A 20,549-nucleotide genomic window follows, 5' to 3' on the forward strand; every position below is an offset into this window, starting at 1 on the left:
GGAGGAACTATGGGGAAATGGCAGTCTAGACCGCCTTGCCATAGGACATATGGAACAGGTAAAAGGTTGTGTCTGTGAGAAACCTTCATGTAATGTAGGAATTTCCTTCATTTTCCCGAAGGGTACATGCCCAAGTCCAGTGTGCCACAGTACATTCACATCACACATATTAGATTTTAAAGAAAAAGAAACATAAGACTTTGATAACAAACTCTGAGTTTTATTAAAAGGAGAACCAGCATTTGCAACACCATGATCAGTACACTTATTAGTTGGTAATGAACTATGAACATTGGAATGAAAATGGCACTGTGTACTATGAGAACAATACTCAGAGACTTGTGACACTGAACTGTTGACTTGTGATGACTTGTTATTGAGGCACTTGGAGCACAAAAAATAGATCCCATCCTTCACTCTACTAATTTCCTGAGGCCTCTCTATTGAAGGCGCCTGTAGAAAACAGGATACAGTGGTGAAGGCAACAATACTGTTAGAAAAAGCATTTAAACAATGAATGGATGCTAGATTGTACTTGAATGAGGGCACAAAAAACACCTTATGCAAAATGATATTAGGAGCTAATTTTACCCTACCAACTGTGTTACTTTCACTTTGTATCCATTAGGTAAGATGATTAACAATGGGTAGGGTAAGGTTGTAATACAGTCTAGGAGGGATTTGTTAAAGGTCATGTGGTTGGATGCTCCTTAGTCAAGTATCCAGGAGTCAGCTTGGTCTTTGAAACATTCACAAGATATCTTACTAAAATCAATGGAAGAAGTACAGATAATTGTGCCTGCAAAGTTCACTGAGCCATTTGCATTTACTAAACCATTAGCATTGTTGTTGATATGGTCACCTGCATTTCCTAACTGAAAATACTGTAGCATATTCATAATCTTCCCATATTGCTCTTTGGTCAAATGTACATTGTCCCTCAAATCACTCTGTTCATCTCCTCTAGTTGATATACCATCAGTTTGCACATTCGCCATTACCCTCTTACCTTTACTGTTATTGTACCTGTAACCTCGAGAGTTGTTCTGGTAAAAATTCTGATGTGTAGGACGGTTAGGAGCAGTGAAGTTGTTGTATTGATTTGGATAGCCATGTAGTTTATAACACTTTTCTTTGGTATGTCCGAGCTTCCTACAATACTCACATATCACTCTAGTCCTACTGCCACTCCCTTGATTTCCAAAATTTGGTGAATAGTGTTCTGTAACCACCCTGGTTACTACTACTAGCATGATTGTGACCATGGCCTTGACTAGTGCTAGCATGATTATTGTTCCTATAACCACTTTGACCCTGTACATTCACACTTCATGCTGCAGATTCTGCAAACATGTGACTGCTAGGCTTAAATTCCCTTTGTTTTTCATCTTGCACCAAAAGAGAAAAGCTTGAGCCAATAAGGGCAATGGATTCATCATGAGGATGCTACCTCGAATCACAATATACACTTCATTTAATCCCATAAGGAATTGTATTAATCTTCTATCTTGTTCTTCTTTGTAAAGATTATCCTTAGCACCACAGGTACAGTTACAGGTACATTGAGTCTTAGCATGTAAGGTATTGAGTTCTTCCCACAATTTTTTCATTTTTGTATAATATGTTGTGATATCGAGGTTACCTTGAGAGAGTTCGTTAATCTCTCTCTGAATTTGATACAACTTCGCACCGTTAGTTTGGTCATACCTGTCATCCAATTCCTTCCACAATTCAGCTGCATCATGCACATATTCAACACTATCGGCAATCTCCTTCTCAAGTGAGTTCAGAATCCATGATGTCACTACATCATCGCATCTTTCCCATTGTCTAAACGATGGTGAGTTGGAATCGGGCCTCTTACATTTGCCATTAACTAATCCTAGCTTATTTTTCACCGACAATGCACGCAGAACTGCTCTTCTCCAAGTTCGATATCCAGTTCGATTGAAGGGAACTGGAACCAGCATAATACCTGCGTTTTTCAATGGATGCATGTACATCGGAGAACTGATATCCACCGTCACCTCCACCATGCTTTGGTTATTAACAGTAGTAGATTGATTTCCCTCTTCAACCCGCCATTGTTAATTGAAACAATCAAGGTGATTTGGAGCCTAATCAATCGAGTTCGAGCAAAAAAAAAAAAAAAAACTTGAACAGAAATTGAAATGAGTTTGAGGTATATGAACCCTAAAAATCAAGCGGAAACAAATACCGAAGACACGAGCATGAATGGCTCTGATACCATGTTGAATTATACCATTGCAATGCAGTGGTAACAGTGGCAAAGCTCAATTCGAGCAACAATGGTGAAAAGGATCAAATTTGATAAATGGTTTCATAGAGAGAGAAATATTGTGTAGAGAGTAGAATCTGGGAATTGTAAACTAACTTCATTTCATCCTTCAATGATCAATATATACAAGGTAGGATCAGGTGTGGGAGATGATCAAAATATCTAATCCTATGTGGCAAAGTAGTTACAACTAACTAACCGACTAATCTAAGCTACTTTGACTAATGCCAACTAAGCAATAGCTCAACTAACTAATTGATCTCTTCTAATCTAGTGCAATACATTAGGTACAAAATTTAATTTGTAATCTTAATAGTGTGTATTTTCGATTCAACCCTTGTTGCTAAATTTGTTAGGGGCGATTGATATTGCTTATTGAGTACGTGATATTGTGCACTTACTACACTTGTTGCACGGTGTATAAATACTAATTCTGGTAACGGAGCCCAGGAGTGAGCTAGGAACTGTCGGGAAACTATTGTGGTGAGCAGCTTGAACAACATTGCAACACCTTGGGGTCTCCTGCTATCGTCCATTACTGTTATTCAGTTCAGACAATATCTATACTTTGAGAAAATTATTTTCTTTTATCTTCTTAGACGCTCATTACTTGTTACATCAGGTCCCTGGGTTATATTAGATATTTCGATACTGTATTTTTTTAGACTTATATTCTTATGATATATTTACCTGTTTTATAAGATTTATTGATGTGTTTTGGAATATATTAAATGTTACATGTTATTGAGTTTGCTGACGGGTTTGGATTAGAAATCATTACGGCTTAAGACAATTGACTTGTGCACCTATAATAATGAATTCAGTAATCATACATAAAATTATTCGAGCTTACTTCAAACATCAAATTATCTGTTAATTTACAATTACATATTAATTTGCTTGTTTTTATTCATAATTGCAAAACTGCAAGCAAACCTGATCTTGTTTTTATTTGATTTGGATTTGAAACTGGGCAAGCACGTTTTATCTTATTCTTTTCTAATTGAATTAAGCACGTGAAAATATTTGTTAGTAAGTGACCCGAAACATAACTCTCGCCGACCCTAATAAAATTGTGTTAATAGCCTCATTTGAATTCTTAATTTGTGTGAGAGAGAACTAAGAAACTATTTTGGATTATAAACACGACAATCACATGTGAGCTTAATTTTTCTCGAGTTAAACATAAAACTTTTTATTAGTAGGTGACATAAAAACTTGATTCCAGTAACACTCACATGCTCTAACGAAATTGTGTTTAACAGCCTCCCCTGCAATTTCATATGGTCAGAATTTATTTCTCTTGCCATGTGATCGACAATGAAGTTTAAAATAGTCTAACGTGGCAGAATATGAACAAACAAAAAGTTTCAGCTGCTTTATTTTTTTCAAAACATTTTTTTCGATAGTAATGGGATAAAGTGTAACAAAGTGGAATTCTTGATAATAATTTGAAGTGAAACTTTATATGAAATTGTTAAAGAAAATGCCACTTGACCATCCAAAAAAATTATTAAAAAAAAAAAAGGAGGCCTATGAGAAAGCTTCCGTGTCTGATTACGGCTTCGGTTGATGCTGCTAATACTGGTCAAATAGTAGAGTCCACATATGATCCTTTGTATTTGATGTGTTGACAACGATGCATGGACGATCCTAATACAATGCTAAATTGGATTAAAAAAAAAAAAATCATTCTAAAGGCTCTGTCAATGATCAATTATCAGGGCCAGAATTCTTTCGCTTTCTTCTATGGCCAATCTAAAACAATAGGAACAATATTATATTTCGTGGCAATAATAAAGCATCGCTAAGTAATTAACAAAGCATTGGAATACAAGTTCATCGTTAGCAAGAACAGTTTTAACAGGACAAGAAGTATCATTTGCATTAAATGGGATCGACCCGACGCAGGCTATTACAAGCTCAACATAGATGGTTCATCTTGCTCAAATATGGGGAAGGGTGGAATCGGAGGAGTCTTTAGGGACAGTGACAAAAAATGGGTGCTAGGCTTTAATATGGCATCCATTATGCAACCAACATCTACATAGAAGCTCTTGCACTAGTACATGGTCTAAAAATTGCTATTCAAAAGGACCTACTTCCTCAAGTTATCGAGACCAATTGCAAAGAACTCATTAACATGCTTTCTAACAAATCTTTGTTCCTATCAAAACTTAATTGATGATTACAGGTACCTATTCCATATTGAAGCAAGAAGGGCATCAACCAAGCATATTTTTAGAAAAGCTAATGGAGTAGCGGACCAATTAGCAAAGAAAGGATTGCGAGCTAGATATTTTTGGTAGCTTGATAATGCATCCCAATCCCCCGCTTTTGTTATTTGTAATTTTCAAAGAGACAGAATAGGCACTATGTTGCCTAGACTAGTCTTTCTATGTAATGACTCTTAAGTTTATGTTTAATGAATAAATTTCCTATTTACCGAAAAAAGAAAAAAAAAAGATGCATGCCTCCTTTAGGACCAGTTTCACATGTTTAATTGTTTAAATAAGGACACATATAGGTAGGCCATACATACGAAAAGATTATATGCTACTGACGGTGGTGCAAAAAAAAATTATACATCATCATGTATAAGTGAAAAATATATTTTTATAGTAAATATTGATTGCTAACTATGTAAAAGTGCATATAACTTAAAATGCTAAAAGAAATAAATATACTCAGAGGTAAATTGGAAGAAATAGTTGGATCCTATCTATGAAAATAACTATTGTCATGTAATTTTAAATTTCACAGCAAAACTTCATGATTTGTCTTCACTTATGGAATTTAAAACTGTAGCTATTTTTCAATCATAAGAATTGAGAAATGGCTATTTGCCAATTTTAAGCCCCTGAATTTGGCAAGTTACATCAACAGACCGAGGTAAGGACCCATTGAAACATTTACTTCAAACTCCCAATTAGCCAACGCTGCTAAGTACCGTGTACATGGTCAAAACTCAAAACCTATCTCAATCAGGACACGTCCGACAAAACGGACCAAAACTATTCCAAACCAAATAGCCACCAACCATTAGGCAGCATTAAAGCACTCAAGCCGAAGCTGTTAATAATCGAGGCAAATTTGGAATTTTTAAAAGATGAGTGCATTATTAAAGAAAGGAGAAAAAAATACATCAAGTGGGAATTGATTTTTGAATCTAAGTAACTAACTTAGTTTTCAATCAAGTGCAAAAAATACATCAAGTAGGAGTAGATTTTTGAACCTAAGTAAATAACTTAGTTTTCAATCAAGTGCACGATTAAGCCTTTTGTAGCATGAGTGTCAAAACCAGCGGCGGAGCTAGGATTTTCACTGAGAGGATTCAAAATATAAGAAAAAAATATAGGAAGAAGCCAAAGGGGGTTCAACATCTCCTATACAACAACAACAACATACCCAGTGAAATCCCATAATGTGGGGTCTGGGGAGGGTAAAGTGTACGCAGACCTTAACCCTATCTCGGAAGATAGGGAGGTTGTTTCCGAAAGACCCTTGGCTCAAGAGAAAAGGTCAGATAAGCACAAGCAGTTCAACATCTACTATATAAATAAAAAATAATTTTAACCATATATCAACAGTGTAATTTTTCTACCTGGCTCCGCCCTGGCCAAAAAGTAATTGACATATCTTAAGAATTATACAAATAATATACTGAATTTAATCGTGTGACCATGAGTTCACGTGACCCGTTTTTTACACATAAATTCGCCACCGGCTATAACGAGGCTTAATTTGAACATGTTTACTGAATAAATTATTGGCTAGTTGTGTCCTTTGTATGATCTCTATATACAATCAAACCTCTCTATAGTGACAACGTTTGTCACAAAATTTCATGGCTGCTATACAGAGGTGTTGCTATCTATGTATATTGGCATTTCATGTTTAGATCTCATTTAGCTATTACAAACAAAAGTACGCAAGAAATTATTTTTCTGTACTTTTTATGTTAAAAACAAAAACAAATACTGTTAATTTTAAAATCTCAATTGATTTTCATATTTCATTAATTAAAAAATTGAAAAGACTATTAAATTTCTCATAAATCCATAAATAGTTGTACCGTATAGATAAAAGATTAAAATCTAAAAAACATATGCATTTAAAACTAATTTAAAGTTTTAATATTTCAAGCTTGACTTAAGAATTCTACAATTATAGGTTGTTTCATAAATTTCAGTCTCTTAGTGATAATATAACGCTTGAATTGACGAAAACTTTTGTCGAAACTTTCAGCAAGAGGGAATTCAATAGCTTTCCCTTGAATAATTTAATATATTGCATACATAATATATTTCTTACAAAATATTATTACACAATATTTGAGTATGCTATTATAGAGAGGTAATTTTATAAAGAGTGTACCTATAATGAATGTTACTACTGTTATCGGTAGAATGCTACTATAGAGAAGTAAAATATAACATGAAAATTGGTTCCGGCGAAAATCATGCCGTTATAGTGAAATGCTGTTATAACGAATGACAATTATAGAGAGCTTTGACTGTATATACAATTGAACTGCAGTATTTTTAAAAGTATATATGGATTTATACTTGGTTTAAAACCTATATCTAACAAAATATGGGAGTGGGTGTAATGATGCTTCACGCAGACATATCTTGAATTCGACGCTGATAGTAAATTGAGCCATCTTTTATTTTAGGGAAAAGGGTCAAAAATACCCTTCTGCTTTGGAAAAAGGACTAAAAATATCCTTCGAACTTATTTGGGTCAAAGATACCCCTTCCATTCTTAAATTTTTTAAATATACCCCTGTCTTGACGGAAATTATCCCCAAAATAACTCGAAATTATTTTTTAAATCCGCTCCATTATTTAAACCCGACCCAGTTAAATAATAACTCATAAGATCCCCTTATTCCCCCAATACGTAAGTTTGAAGTTTGAGGGAATTGGGGAATAAGGGGATCTTATGGGTTATTATTTAGTTGGGTCGCGTTTAAATGATGGAGCGGATTTTAAAAAAAATCGAGTTATTTTGGGGGTTAATTTTCGTCAAGACAGGGGTATATTTGAAAACTTTAAGGATGAGAGGGGTATTTTTTTTACCCAAAATAAGTTCGGAGGATATTTTTAACCCTTTTTTCAAAGTAGAGGGGTAATTTTGACCCTTTACCCTTTATTTTAATATGACATTATGTTGGGGCAGTGCTTCACAAGCTATGGTATGTGTAATTAATTTAAGTGAAACTTACATAAACAGCTACCTTTTAATAGCTTGTAACAATTTATAGCTACTTTTCTATATTTTACAAATCGTAGCTAGTTTTTGTTGTATTCGGTTGTATTTCGCGTTTTTGAAATATAGGGAAATACACGGAAATACAAAATCCGGCAGAGTTCGCATTTTTGAAATACACTCAAATACAAAATCTGGCAGAGTCAAAATAGGCTGTATTTATGGAACAGATTCTCTTCTTTCATTTTAAATGGTAAGTCAAATTAAATCAACCATGTATCACGCATAACTGTTGAAGTTCCATAACAACCCACGTTTCTCTCTCCAAATTACTCCATTCCAAACTTTAGAAATACTTCCAAATACAGAAAAATATACACTGTAATACAATGAAATATGGTTGATTGTTTAAGAAATATAAAATTGTAGTATGCGTATATACAATGGAATACAATGAAATATATCAGAAACTGTTTCATAAATTAGAAATACATTTAAATATAATGAAATATACTGAAATATACTGAAACAGTACACTGAAATATACTGAAACGTTTTATCAAACACTTGGTGAGCATGAAGATCCACAACTCTCATCGGAGGTGGAGTATGCGTTGAACCACCGGTGAACCACCGCTGTCGCCGCGGAGAAGAAGTGGCAGTGTCGGAAAAGTAAGGAACAAACCAAAACGTCAAAAAACCCGAAATTGAACAAGAGTGGAAGCTATTCAAATGGGGCTTCAAGTATTTTCAGTAATTTGATAACTTGTGGGGTTGTGGATACTGATGAATTTGGAATTGTTCCACTTAGAAAAAATAAGACTTCTTTAACTGCTTCTGGTGAAAAAACAGTGAGTTTTTCTTCAGAGATTTGTAAATCAGAGAAACTTAGAGGGTCTCAAAGGAATCTGATTTATAGCAACATCAACAGTGAAAAGTTGCCTCCATAACTAAATCGAGAATTGATGCTGAAATCAAATTTCGTTTTCCAACGAATTTCAACTTTTTTAGATTGAAAAAGATCTTTAAGAGACATTTAAACACACATTTCTTTGACATCAAACAATCACCAGACCTTTGGGCATTAAAATCCAATTATAGATTCAGAAACTTTTAGAAGCTTTGCAATGCCAATGGAAGAAAAATTGTAAAAGCAATTGGAATTGGCTGTGCCGCAGCTGAAGGCGTCAATGGAAGTAGATCTCACAAATCGAGGGCGGCATTCGGAGGGTCCAGGCAAGGGAAGTAGATCCCACAGATCTGGGGGCAGGAGAGGGAACGGAGAGAGATAAAGAGAAAGGTGAGGGAGAAATAGATTTGAGAGGTGAGAGAAAACCAATTTAAAAGAGAAACTTATGAAATACAGGACACTAGTTATGATGTGTAATTTAAGAAAATATTTTAATTATGAACAATAAATAAAATGAAAGGTAGTTACTATTCATAAATAGGTCTTGGAAGTAGCTATGACAAGTAGATTTTCCTTAATTTAATGACTTATAGCTACGAGCTTGACTAAAGCTTGATGAGTTGACTGCTCCATAAGGAGACTTCATGGTCCAAGTTGGTATTGGGCTGATCCAAAAGAGAGAGTAATTGCACGGTTTTCCCTTCAAATGGACTGGTATTTAATTTGTGTCCTTTAAATGGGTTGGTTTTACTTTGTGTCCTTCAAAATCGAACTTATGTCTAGAGGGGTATAAGTTCTTTAAGGAAACTGACGTAACTTGTGAATATTATGATGTTCGATTTTAAAGTGCAAAAATTTACATACCAGCCCATTTGAAGGAAAATGACAAAATTAAAGACCAACACAAAATAGGGACATAGTGCAGATGACCCATCCGAGAGATTTACAATTTTTGCATTAAGAGTGAACTTTGGATTCTACTGATGTTTCTTCTTTCTAGGACCCTAAAAGGAAAAGGAGATATGGCCCGAAGGATGTGTTATGATTTTTTAGAGAAAGATGCAAATAATAAAGTAGAAAATATTAATGAAAATTGTCTCATATGAATTTTTATTAATCATAAGCCTTTATATATCACATAAATAAAGTAGTAGACTCTTCCTACAACTAAAGTACTAGACGCTTACTAAGATTAAAAAACTTAATATTCTACTAAATCAACTATTAGACTCCTCCTATAATGAATCAACTAATTATTCTAGAAAGGCTTAATGCATATGCAGCCCCCTAAACTTGTCTCTTTTTTCTAATTTGGCACATCAACCAAGTGTCGTTCCTATCGAACCCCTGAACTCGTCCACAAGTGTATCTATCAAACACAATCTGACTTAACATAGTATTCTATCTTCAATGTAGTAACATGTTAATATATATTATAATTTAATCATGTCATTTTTAGCTAAGATTAGTAGCAATTGAGAGGGAAAAATAGAGTAAGCTCTTAATTAAGCTAGCAGTGAAAGAGCAGAACCAGCAGAAACCAGTACATCCATGACCTAAAGAATAGCTTACCACACGTCTAAAATATTACTTTAACTTCATTACCACAATTTATTTTTTGCTTCTAATAAAAATCAGATTTAGAGGGTTAGGTAGACACACTTGAGGACGAGTTCAGGGGTTCAATAGGAACAACACTTAGTTGAGGTATCAAAATGAAAAAAGAGACAAGTTTAGGGGGCTGCATATGCATTAAGCCTTCTAGAAAACGATAGCAGTAACAGATGCAAAATTCAACACTCCACCTTGCTTTTGTTGCTGCAATCTAAAAAAATTGCTCCTCCTTAATTTCGACTCTAGCAATTTGTGCTTGGGGATTTCTTTTTTTTTTTTTTTTTTGAGTATTTTTGAACTTGCACACATCGGTGACATGAGTCTTTCTTCTACTTCTTCTTGAACTCAATTTTCTTGAATTTTTTCATCACATGCTTCAAGTACTTCTCTGTGACAATTTTTATATTCTGTCGATTGAAAATAATTATGTAATTTTTATTTTCAAATGGAAGAGAATTATTCTTACACATTGTAAAATTGCTTAACTTCATCTTCACTGACCAAATATGATAGTTTTCCCCATTGAAGGTTTGTGAGACATTCAAAGAGAGATTATTGCTTGTCATGGTCGAAAAAATAAGGTTAAAAAGTAGTATGGGTTGAAAATTGATATTGGTTGAAAATAGCCATGAGCGTTAAAAATAAGCACGGGTTAAAATTGGTTGAAAATAGCCCTGAGCGTTAAAAATAAGCACGGGTTAAAATGAATTGAAATTAGGTATAGGTTAAAAGTGGTTGAAAGTATTCCTTTTCACAGACCCATTAAGATCAATGAAGACGCTGATACCACTGTAATGATTTTTTTAGAAAGATGCAAACAACAAGTTAGAAAATGTTAATGAAAACTGTCTCAAATTGTTGGTCTTTAATTTTTGCCCTTCGGCTAAAAAAGTGACCGAAAATACCCTGACATTCTGTGATCGAACCTCGGTAGAGTAAAAAAAAAATCACAAAGCAAGATTTCATGGGAAATTATGCCTATTCAGGGTAAACCTCTGTAGTATCCCGGCAGAGTTAAAAAAAAATTGCAAGGCAAGGTTTCATAGCAAATTATATATATTCGGATAAAGTTATGTCATAGTTCTGTAGAAATGAAGTTATCTTATAGAACTATGCATTAATGCAAAGTTTCTATATAGAAGTCCTTGTCAAGCATAGTTCTATTGGATAGTACAGAAGTTATTTCGTAAGACATAACTTTACCCCGAATAGCCATAGTTTTTATGAAAATTCTGCCTTGTGAAATTATTAATTTAATTTGCTGGGTTTTGAACCTGAATAGCTGGTTTTGTAGACCAGCAAATAAGGGTAGTTTGGCCCACAAATTGTCGATAAATGAGAAATAGGATAAAAATTAAAGGGGCAATTTGCAGGATTGCCCTTCGCTGGGGGAGGTCTTTAATTTTTGTCCCTCCAAATGGAGGTCTCTAACTTTTGTCCTTAAGGAAAAATTTGGGCCTTACAGGCAGAATTTATGCATGGGCAGAATTTGCGAATTTCTGCCCATGCAAATTTTGCCTTAAAGCTCAAATTCTGCCTGCATGAGCATAATTCTGCCTTTCGAAATTCTGTCTTGCGATTTTTTTTTTACTAAGCTAGGGTTCGAACCCACAACCTCGAGGTATTAGGCGAAGGGCAAAACTTAAAGACCGCCCATTTGAAGGGCAAAAATTAAAGACCACCCCAAATAAAGGGTAATTCGCGCAAAAAAAAATAAAATTAAAGATCGAGACAAAAATTAAAGACCAGTCCATATGAAAGGCAATCCGCGCAATTTATTTATTTTTGCAAATTTGTTCCATAAGAACAAACGAATACTAATGGGTTGAGGACTTGAGGTTATATAACAAAAAATAAAGGGGATTTTACATAAATGATTACATTTTGGGGGTTTAAAATTTGTCATAGCTATATTTTCAATATTTACATGGTATAGCTACTTTTTTTTTCCGTTGTATTCATTTTTTTTTTGTTTGTTTCTTTTTCTTTTTTCACTGTATTCATGAAATGACTATCTGTATTTACAAACGGGCTCGTTGTATTCATGAATACAACCAGTAAAACTGAATACATAAAAACATATATACTCCAAAAATTAACAAATACACCCTAAAAAATGAAAACGATCTAAAATATTAACAAAAGAAACTCAAAAAAGTTAATACAATCGTCTTATTCATGAATACAACAACACCAACCACTAGTTCCGGCCAGATCTGATGAAAATTTCACAACAACGACAACAGACAACGCTTATGGTAACAAATACATTCTAAAAAATGAATATAATCGAAAAATTTAACAAAAAAAACTCAAAAAAGTGAATACAATCGTTGTATTCGTGAATACAACAACTTCCGGCTAGATCTGACTGTTTCCGTCCAGATCTGACACCGATGCCACCGGATCTACGAAAACATCACCGTCACCAACAACCTTCGTTGTTATTCTTCATCGTCATCTTCATCGTCACCAACAACTCTGCCATTAAAACGAAATTGAAGCTTGTTCAAGAACCCTAACAGTGTGAGAAATGTTTTTTGTTAAAATAAAAAAAAATGAAAAAAGATATTCAACAAAATACACATAAAAAACAACTAAAAACGAAAGAATTGTTGTGTGTGTTTTTAGAGAGAGAAAGAAAACGGGTGTGCGTTTTTAGAGAGAGGAAGGAAATGGAGATTTTTAAAGAGAGAAGATAGTTGAAGAAAAAGAAGAAGAACAACAAGAACAAGAAGAAGTACAGAGAAAGAAAATGGAGATTTTTAGAGAGAGAAGATAGTTGAAGAAGAAGAAAAGGGTGGGTAAGTAGAGAGAGAGAGTCAAAGAACTGACATTTCCAATGCTTTTTTCTTTCTTCCCTTTTTCTTTTTTACTTTATTTTATTTTTTAATAGTTATTAAGTGTCATTAAGATACAACTATTAGTTATGGAATGTAATTACTTGAAACTATAGCTACTAAATATAATTAGATAGTAGTTGTTAGTTACGTCCCGTAATTATCCCAAAAATAAAATAGAAACTAGTTACTAATAATAAAGTAAGGACTAGCGACAATAGTTCACCACATCAAAGTGTTTTTTTTTTTTTTTGAAAAATAAAACAGTACTTCAAATATGCGTTTAATTTCCGTTGGAAAGATATACAAAAGTAACTGGATGGCGAAAGGAGAATAATTTCTTGGGGTAAAAAAAAAGTCAAAAAAAAGAAGAAACACACGCCCAGTGGGACTCGAACCCACAATCGCTTGATTAGAAGTCAAGCGCCTTATCCATTAGGCCATGGGCGCTTTTGATGGTAATACGATATTTCTTTGCTAATTTATAAAATAACCACATTTCATATACACAAGCGTTTAAAACATTACATTGGATATTTTTTCGCTGAAAATCATTTACACCCCCAACTTTACTTTAAAAATCAAACTCCCACCTCAACTTTGAACAATAGGAATTCTCTCCCCGTTATCCCAACTGACTTTTTTTAAATGCCTATTTTACCCTTACATTGTCAACTTTTATCTTGCTCTTTTACTTCTTTAAAATCATGATATTTTCATTTTTGATACATGTAACAAATTTTCTATAAAAAATAAATATTATCTTGTGGGCGAAAAAAAAGGGAGAAATACTAATTGAGTATATAAGTTAATGATGTTCTATAATGAAATAAATTAGCAGAAGAAAATTATTTTTATTAATAATAATCAAAACTCTTATATCTACTTATACACGTGAAAATAACATGTAAAAGTTTTATAAATATATTTCAATGCAGGTAATACAAAATAAAATTTTAAGAATATTTATTTATATTATAAACGAATTTTAAATTATTGTTTAAGAAATACTCCATTAATGACAACCAAAACTTGTTTATTTATATAGCCAATAAAAAATAAGAGAGTGAAACTTAAATATAGACACACCCATGTACATACATATATACATACTTAATGCATATAATATTAAAATAAAAATCATAAAAAATAGCATTAGATTTTGTGACAAATTCATAACAGTATGATTCTACTTATGATGTTAATGAACTTAAATAAGAATCTATAAATACCAAAGTTAAAAAATATTATGTGTAATATAAAAATGTATAAATAATGTAAGATTGAGAATAACAAGGGTAAAATAAACATTGCATAGGATAAAGGGGGGAAATGTCTATTATTCAAAGTTGAGGGGAGAGTTTGATTTTTAAAGCAAAATTGGGGGTGAAAATGATTTTCAGCCGATATTTTTGTGAAAAAACTTTTGCTACTAATCCTATAGTTCTTCATAATGCCGTAGTTTAAGTTCAGCCTACATTCTGGCTGGTTATATTGCTAATTCAGTTTGTTATTACTCATGCTATAACCCCTTGGAGGCCACCAGTTGCTAGTGCATCATCTCCTTAGTCTTCTGCATTACTTGAAACATATCTCCTAATCTTTTCTAATGTCTCTTGTTCTCTCCCTCGCATTGCTACTTCTCTTTAACGTCCCTTTAGTGCTTCTATGTTGCTTTTGTTTAGCTTATATAGTAAGTAAACAATTCAATAGCTGTGGACCTGGGCTATGGATGCAAGAACTCAGTTCAGTAAATAAATAAAAAGAACATTTAAATTGAAAAAAAAATATATAACATTGGGTTGGGTGGAAAGGGACTATCAGAAACAACCTCTCTACCAACCAAGATAGGGGTAAAGTCTGCGTACTTCTTACCTTCCCCAGACCCCACTTGTGAGATTACACTAGATATATTGTTGTCGTTGGGTTGGTTGGGAAGGGTTGGGGGTTAAGTGTGGGGGGAGGGGGGTGTTATGGATTTAATGGAGCAAGAGCCTCAGAAGCTGATATGCTATCCACAAAAGTACTGTTTCAGAAGTCTTTTCCATATGAAGATTTAAAAGTATTCAGACTATAAATCATGTGTCCCTTAATATGCTGCTAGTTATATATTGGAACAATACCTCAATTGTGACCTTTTTGGGTATGTACTCATATAGTGCGGTTCCTCAGCGGTATATCTTTTATAACCATATACACAAAATAGTTTTACAAAATTCTGCAGAGACGGTGTTTCTGTTTGAATATAGCAACATGATGGCCAAATCTGAAACTTAATCAGTCTGCAGCTGCTATGACATATCTAACTCCTTCGATCACCAAGAATGAAATATACCCAATCTTTGACGAGATTCATATATTGATCCGAGCTATGCTTTCTGTAAGCAATGAACCAGAAAGGATATCTTGCCAAACTAATGGACATGGCAGTTAAAGCAACTGCTGAAATACTTGTGAAAATGAAAGAGCTTTTTTGAAGTTGTTGGATGACCTTGTGAGAGTGCACCTCTCATCTTTTGAGCCTTCAACTGAGAAAGTTTAAGCTTGTTCAGAATCTTATCCATAGATGCTGACCTCTTCTTTGCTAGTTTCATCTGACATTCCAAAAACATTAAGTTGAGTCAGTTTCGTAATATTCCAAGACAGATAGAAATATGTGGAAATATTATGCATCAGATATATTCAGCGAGACCTCGAGCTTTTGGATTTCTGCTTCAGCTTTAGCCTTCTGTAAGTTCTCCCAAGCAGTGATTCTGGCTTCCTCTCTTTGCAGCCTAAAAAAAGGAAGAAAGAAAAATCAGCACCCTGCTTCCAGAGGCAGCTCCACAATTTAAACTTCATCTGTTCAAGGTTTTGAATTCTTTGTGAACATGGGTTCAAAACTAGAATTTTCACATGTATATTTATTTATAGCGTAAGACAAAAATGGTGGATTCAATTGAACATGTACCCGTCATTATATGCACGCCCCTGACTGCTGCCCTACATAACCAAACTTCTTCCTTTGTTATAATAATGCATAAACTAATTAGAGTAGTAAGAATCAGGTTATTCCATCTTATATGTGGAAATAAAGAGAGTTCCCATCTCTAGTGGTGAGGTCAAGGCTAGCTAAATAGGCCAACTCTCTAAATTGTTCAATTGATAAACTTGCAGAAAAGGTTAACATTAAGCTAAGGATGTGCTGGTTGTCTTTTCTTCAGGATAGAATAGATGCTTATTACACTATTATAAGAATCAAAAACATGAAATGACAAACATACTTTGGCATGCTCCTTCCTGTATCTGCAACATCCCACCGCAAATTTGAGTCACTTGCATCTTGTAAGTCTTTCCTTGCTTTCCTTACCCCGTTTTTCTGAGATTCTCCTGATATAGGAGGTCCTCTGTCTACCTGTACATCTCTAATCTCAACTTTAGCAGAATGTGTATTATTTGGCTCCTCTATAGAACGGATTGAAGGGGACCTTCCTTGGGGAGAGGAATGTGTACTATCGTCAGGGCTCATCTGTGTTGCCATGTCTCGACGTGAAACTACACAGGAAATAGAATCTTGTTCTTTGGTGTCATCAACCTTATCATCTGCCCATTGTATTCATCAGCAACAAGAAATTAAGCCAAGAAAACATTTTTCTTCCAAAAGTTTGGTTTAGGTGATTGCACAAAATAGACTGGGAAGAATAAGGGAAGCTTACTTGTCAAAAGAAGAATGGTTAACATGTATCATTCAAGAAATCAGGAGGGCTGTGTGTGCAGAGTTAAGAAGCATGATCAACTACTATAAGGTCATATTTCGACAGAAGGTTGATGACAACTAGCCATGTAATTGTGCCTAAATTAACTTGGTTTGACATCTCAGAAGATAGACTTAGAACATGGCCTATAGGCAGACAACTGACACAAGATCTTTAGTAAAATTGATGCTTAGGAAACTTGAACTGCTTCGAAACCCCCAATGAGCGCCCCCCCCCCCCCCCCCCTCTCTCTCTCTTAATTTTATACATATCTTGAACTGTTTTCCTTCTGTGATCTCATATAGTTTCCAATTCATATCTTACAAGTTTTCATGTTGTATGTTGCTTTCAAATGAGATGTTATCTCTTGCTAGCACACTCCGACAAGTGTTCCTTTTACTAACCTGGTGCAACAGATTAATTTCATATCAAAGCAAGGGAGGTTACAAGATCCACAGGTCACTGATTGGTTAGTCCTTAATCAAAATTCTCAGTCTAGAGACATCTGACAATCATACACCCTCAAATACTTAGTATTTAAGTAAGGTTGATGTATACACTTTTATACTCGTACAGAGACCATAGGACCGTTGAGGCCTTTTATGCTAATAATACTGAGAGAAGATATTGATAGTGTAGGTTGATAACAATTGAAGATAAAAGAGTGTAAATGGTAAAATCATGGTATACAACTGATGCATTAACATATAATTCACAACGAATCCAGTTGCATACACTTAATATGCAACAACTGGGCTATGAACCAGAGGAAAGTGAGAAAAACTATCTACAAAGTTCGAAGGAAACTTAATTATACCTTGGGAGCTTGGTAATGAAGATTCAGCGAAAAAATCTGAAAGAGCAGGAGCAGTGCTTGCTCGACCCATGCTATTCTCAGCATATAAACCACTAGATCTTGTGCCAGGACCAGCACCATAATGAATGGATAATCCATCAGGCACCAATACACCTGTTGTAAATGGTGAATTCGCTATAAAATTACTTGTACTTCCACAAGGATTCGGTATGTGCATAACACCAGGATTATCGAGGGGTCCACTTTTTGACTTAGTCTGCTTCTGCAATTGCAAATTTGAAGCCTTGGGAGTGCCATGACCTGATAATGGACTAGTAATCCACCTTTCCGCATCGTCCCATTTCGAAGGCAATGCCCTTCCACTATTAAACGGCATCAATGCAGTAGCCGTAATATGCCTCCTGCTGTTGTTGGTTGGCAATGGAACTCGTTCGGAACACCAGCCTCTCTGAAATCCTTCGAAATTGTTATCACCATATTCTGGTGTCGACGGGCTAGTATATGTACCTGAATTCCTCAATAAAGTAGTGTGTTTCCTCATGATGTTTAGTTATGGCAAAGTGCAGCCAACATTAGACTGGTGTTCCTATACAGAAGGATGGGATATTTCAAATATGAGACACTGAGCATCACCTAAAACTATTTTGAAAATGTCTTACAATGTCATAAAATATTCAGATAATAAACTACTAAACCTAATTAGTTTGAAAAAATTCAAACTTTCTAACGTCCAACATTAAGGCATAGGCGCATAGCCATATAATTCATAGTTACACCTATATGCCCAAAATTTAAATTTTTTTGGCCTACTATTAGACCATAGGCCTAGCCCCTTTTTTAATGTTCTAGCAAATTAAAGCACTAATAATGTCTACTATGGTAAGCTCATGTAATCTTGAAGATGTGGTCATTTTTCTGTACTCTAAAGTCAGGACCACTGAAAGGGTAGTGAAGACCAATTACTGCTAGTACTTGATCAAATTTATCATTACATTCCCCTGAAAACCACAAAACTTTGTTCAAATTCATGCGCCCCTTAAACCCCCTCCTCCAAAAAGCACAAAAGGTAAATAGATTCAGTCAGAAAGATAGATGGCTAAATTCTTCTATATATAACTCAGAGGCGGTCAACTGACCCACTACTTTTTATGCAGAATAATTGTCTATATATATGTAAGAATTTAACAAAATTACAAGAAGTACTAACGAACCAATGATTGCAAAAGTGTAAGTAAATCATTGGTTAACATAATTTTGAACCAATCAAATTTAAATCGAGAGAAAAAGGGGGGTCCAGAACAGGAAAAGCACAAAACCGTCATATACTTTAAGCAAAAGCGAAGCTTACCTTTTGGTCAATGGAAAGAGTTGATCTACTCTTTTGAGTTTCACAAAAGCAACTTAGTCAGGTGAATCTTTGGTTACAAAGCGAGTAAATGAATACTGAAACAATTGTGAAAGAGCACACAAATAAAGAAATGGAAGAAAGGGTCTCCAGGTGTGAAAGAAATCAAGAATTGAAAAATGTGTAGATTGTAATGGCAGGCCCGTTCAATAATGATAGTGAACGTTTTGACAAAAAGGGCAGTGTTTTTCTTTTTAAACAGTAATTGTCAGTCAGCTTAGAAACGTAGTAGTACAGTTATTACGACGAGATGACAAAGAATGGGAAGAGACAAGAAGGGGGTGAAGTTTGTCCGAAACCAATGGGCAAACCCACGTGATTAAGCTGCTCAAAGTACGGCCTACTCTTTCTTTTTTTGGAGCATTCCTTGTATTTTCCCTCCTTAACTAATTTCCCCTTTTTATTAATTAAATATTTATGTTCATCCGATATTTATATCAAACTAAATAATTAAAAATTTGTTAAATATCTATATTAATATGTATTGGTAAAAATATGCAACAAGCTATATTGACTAATTGACCAAACACGTCGTCAGCGTAGAGAAGACCTCATGTCAGTTAAAGCTAGCGATTATCAAATCATCCAAGGAGTTACCAGTCAGGCATACCTCATTAGCCCAGAACAACAAGAATCCGAAACGATTCGTCTTGAAATGTTCAGAGCATGTGCACAAGTGATAACTCAGATAATGGCTAGATAACTATTCTATAAAATCCCCTCTTTCTCATCATTGTATTTATATGTTTTTTCACCTGATCATTCGTAATTTTGTAATTGCTCTCTATAAAACACGAATGTTCATCTCTGATCTTCAGCAATATTCATCATCTGATCAAGAAGAATCAATAAGAATCTCTGTGTATGTGTGTGTGTTATTTTATTTACTTTTAAGCATCCATCATTATCCTTATTACTGTACTTTGTTCTCGTATTATTCATCACATTATCAAAGGATTGACATAATTTGAATTAGTTATATTGCTGACTACCGCATCTAAATAAATTCAACGGATTGACCTAATAATCAAAAGTTAGGCTAAATAATACATATTAAGTAGTTATACTTAAACTATAAATATGTATCTGAAAGACACGTGTTTTATCCTCTCTGATTTGAAATATATATGAATGCATGTAAATTTTTATCATATGCAATCGAATTAACTACAACAACATCAACGTAGTGGAGAAAATATTTATGTACGCCTTTCCCAAAAACAAAGTGTTCTAATAATTTAAGAGTATCCTACAGATAAAAAATTTCACATTTCACAAATCTTCAAAAAGAGTCACAAATATTGAAACCTTTTAAATGACCAGATGAAGTAAATGCTTTTTAAAAATTAACTAGAAAGAAAGGAGAAAATGACGAAAATGGTCCTTGAATAGTCTACGTTAAAAGTTTAACTGAATAATTTTGATCTTTTAAATTTATTAAAAGTAGGCAATTTTAAATCTCAATTAAATATTTACAAACTTTAATTATTAGATTTAATGAAAATTATGGAAAAAATATTTATTTGGAACTTACATTTGGAGGTGCAATTATGTTAGTTTGTGTTATTTGACTAGAAAGAAAGGAGAAAATGACGAAAATGTTCCTTTAATAGTCTATTAAATATTACTTGAATAAATTAATCTTTTAAATTTATTAAAAGTAGGCATTTTTAATCTTCGTTAAGTATTTACAAACTTTAGTTATTAGATCTAATG

General features: G+C 34.0%; 1 protein-coding gene and 1 non-coding gene across 4 annotated transcripts; both read right to left on the reverse strand.

The window, feature by feature from the left end:
* Nucleotides 1-13,254: 13,254 nt before the first annotated feature.
* Nucleotides 13,255-13,327, reverse strand: TRNAR-UCU (transfer RNA arginine (anticodon UCU)). The gene has a single exon. It is a non-coding gene; the product is annotated as a tRNA-Arg (tRNA).
* Nucleotides 13,328-14,886: 1,559 nt separating this feature from the next.
* LOC132622767 (uncharacterized) lies at nucleotides 14,887-19,124 on the reverse strand. 3 transcript variants are annotated; one of them, XM_060337432.1, is made up of 5 exons: nucleotides 18,777-19,124; nucleotides 17,429-18,005; nucleotides 16,141-16,459; nucleotides 15,570-15,651; nucleotides 14,887-15,471 (listed from the first exon to the last, which is right to left on the reverse strand). In XM_060337432.1, exons 2-5 carry the CDS (start codon nucleotides 17,967-17,969, stop codon nucleotides 15,292-15,294), a joined length of 1,122 nt encoding a protein of 373 aa, XP_060193415.1. In that variant the 5' UTR covers nucleotides 17,970-18,005; nucleotides 18,777-19,124; the 3' UTR covers nucleotides 14,887-15,291. The 3 variants fall into 3 exon arrangements, with proteins under 3 accessions (XP_060193415.1, XP_060193413.1, XP_060193414.1); XM_060337430.1 differs by having other exon boundaries at nucleotides 17,429-18,014; nucleotides 18,777-19,123; XM_060337431.1 differs by lacking the exon at nucleotides 18,777-19,124 and having other exon boundaries at nucleotides 17,429-18,038.
* Between the last annotated feature and the right edge of the window lie 1,425 nt (nucleotides 19,125-20,549).

Source organism: Lycium barbarum, chromosome 12, assembly GCF_019175385.1.
Source record: "Lycium barbarum isolate Lr01 chromosome 12, ASM1917538v2, whole genome shotgun sequence".
Classification (NCBI taxonomy): Eukaryota; Viridiplantae; Streptophyta; class Magnoliopsida; order Solanales; family Solanaceae; genus Lycium; species Lycium barbarum.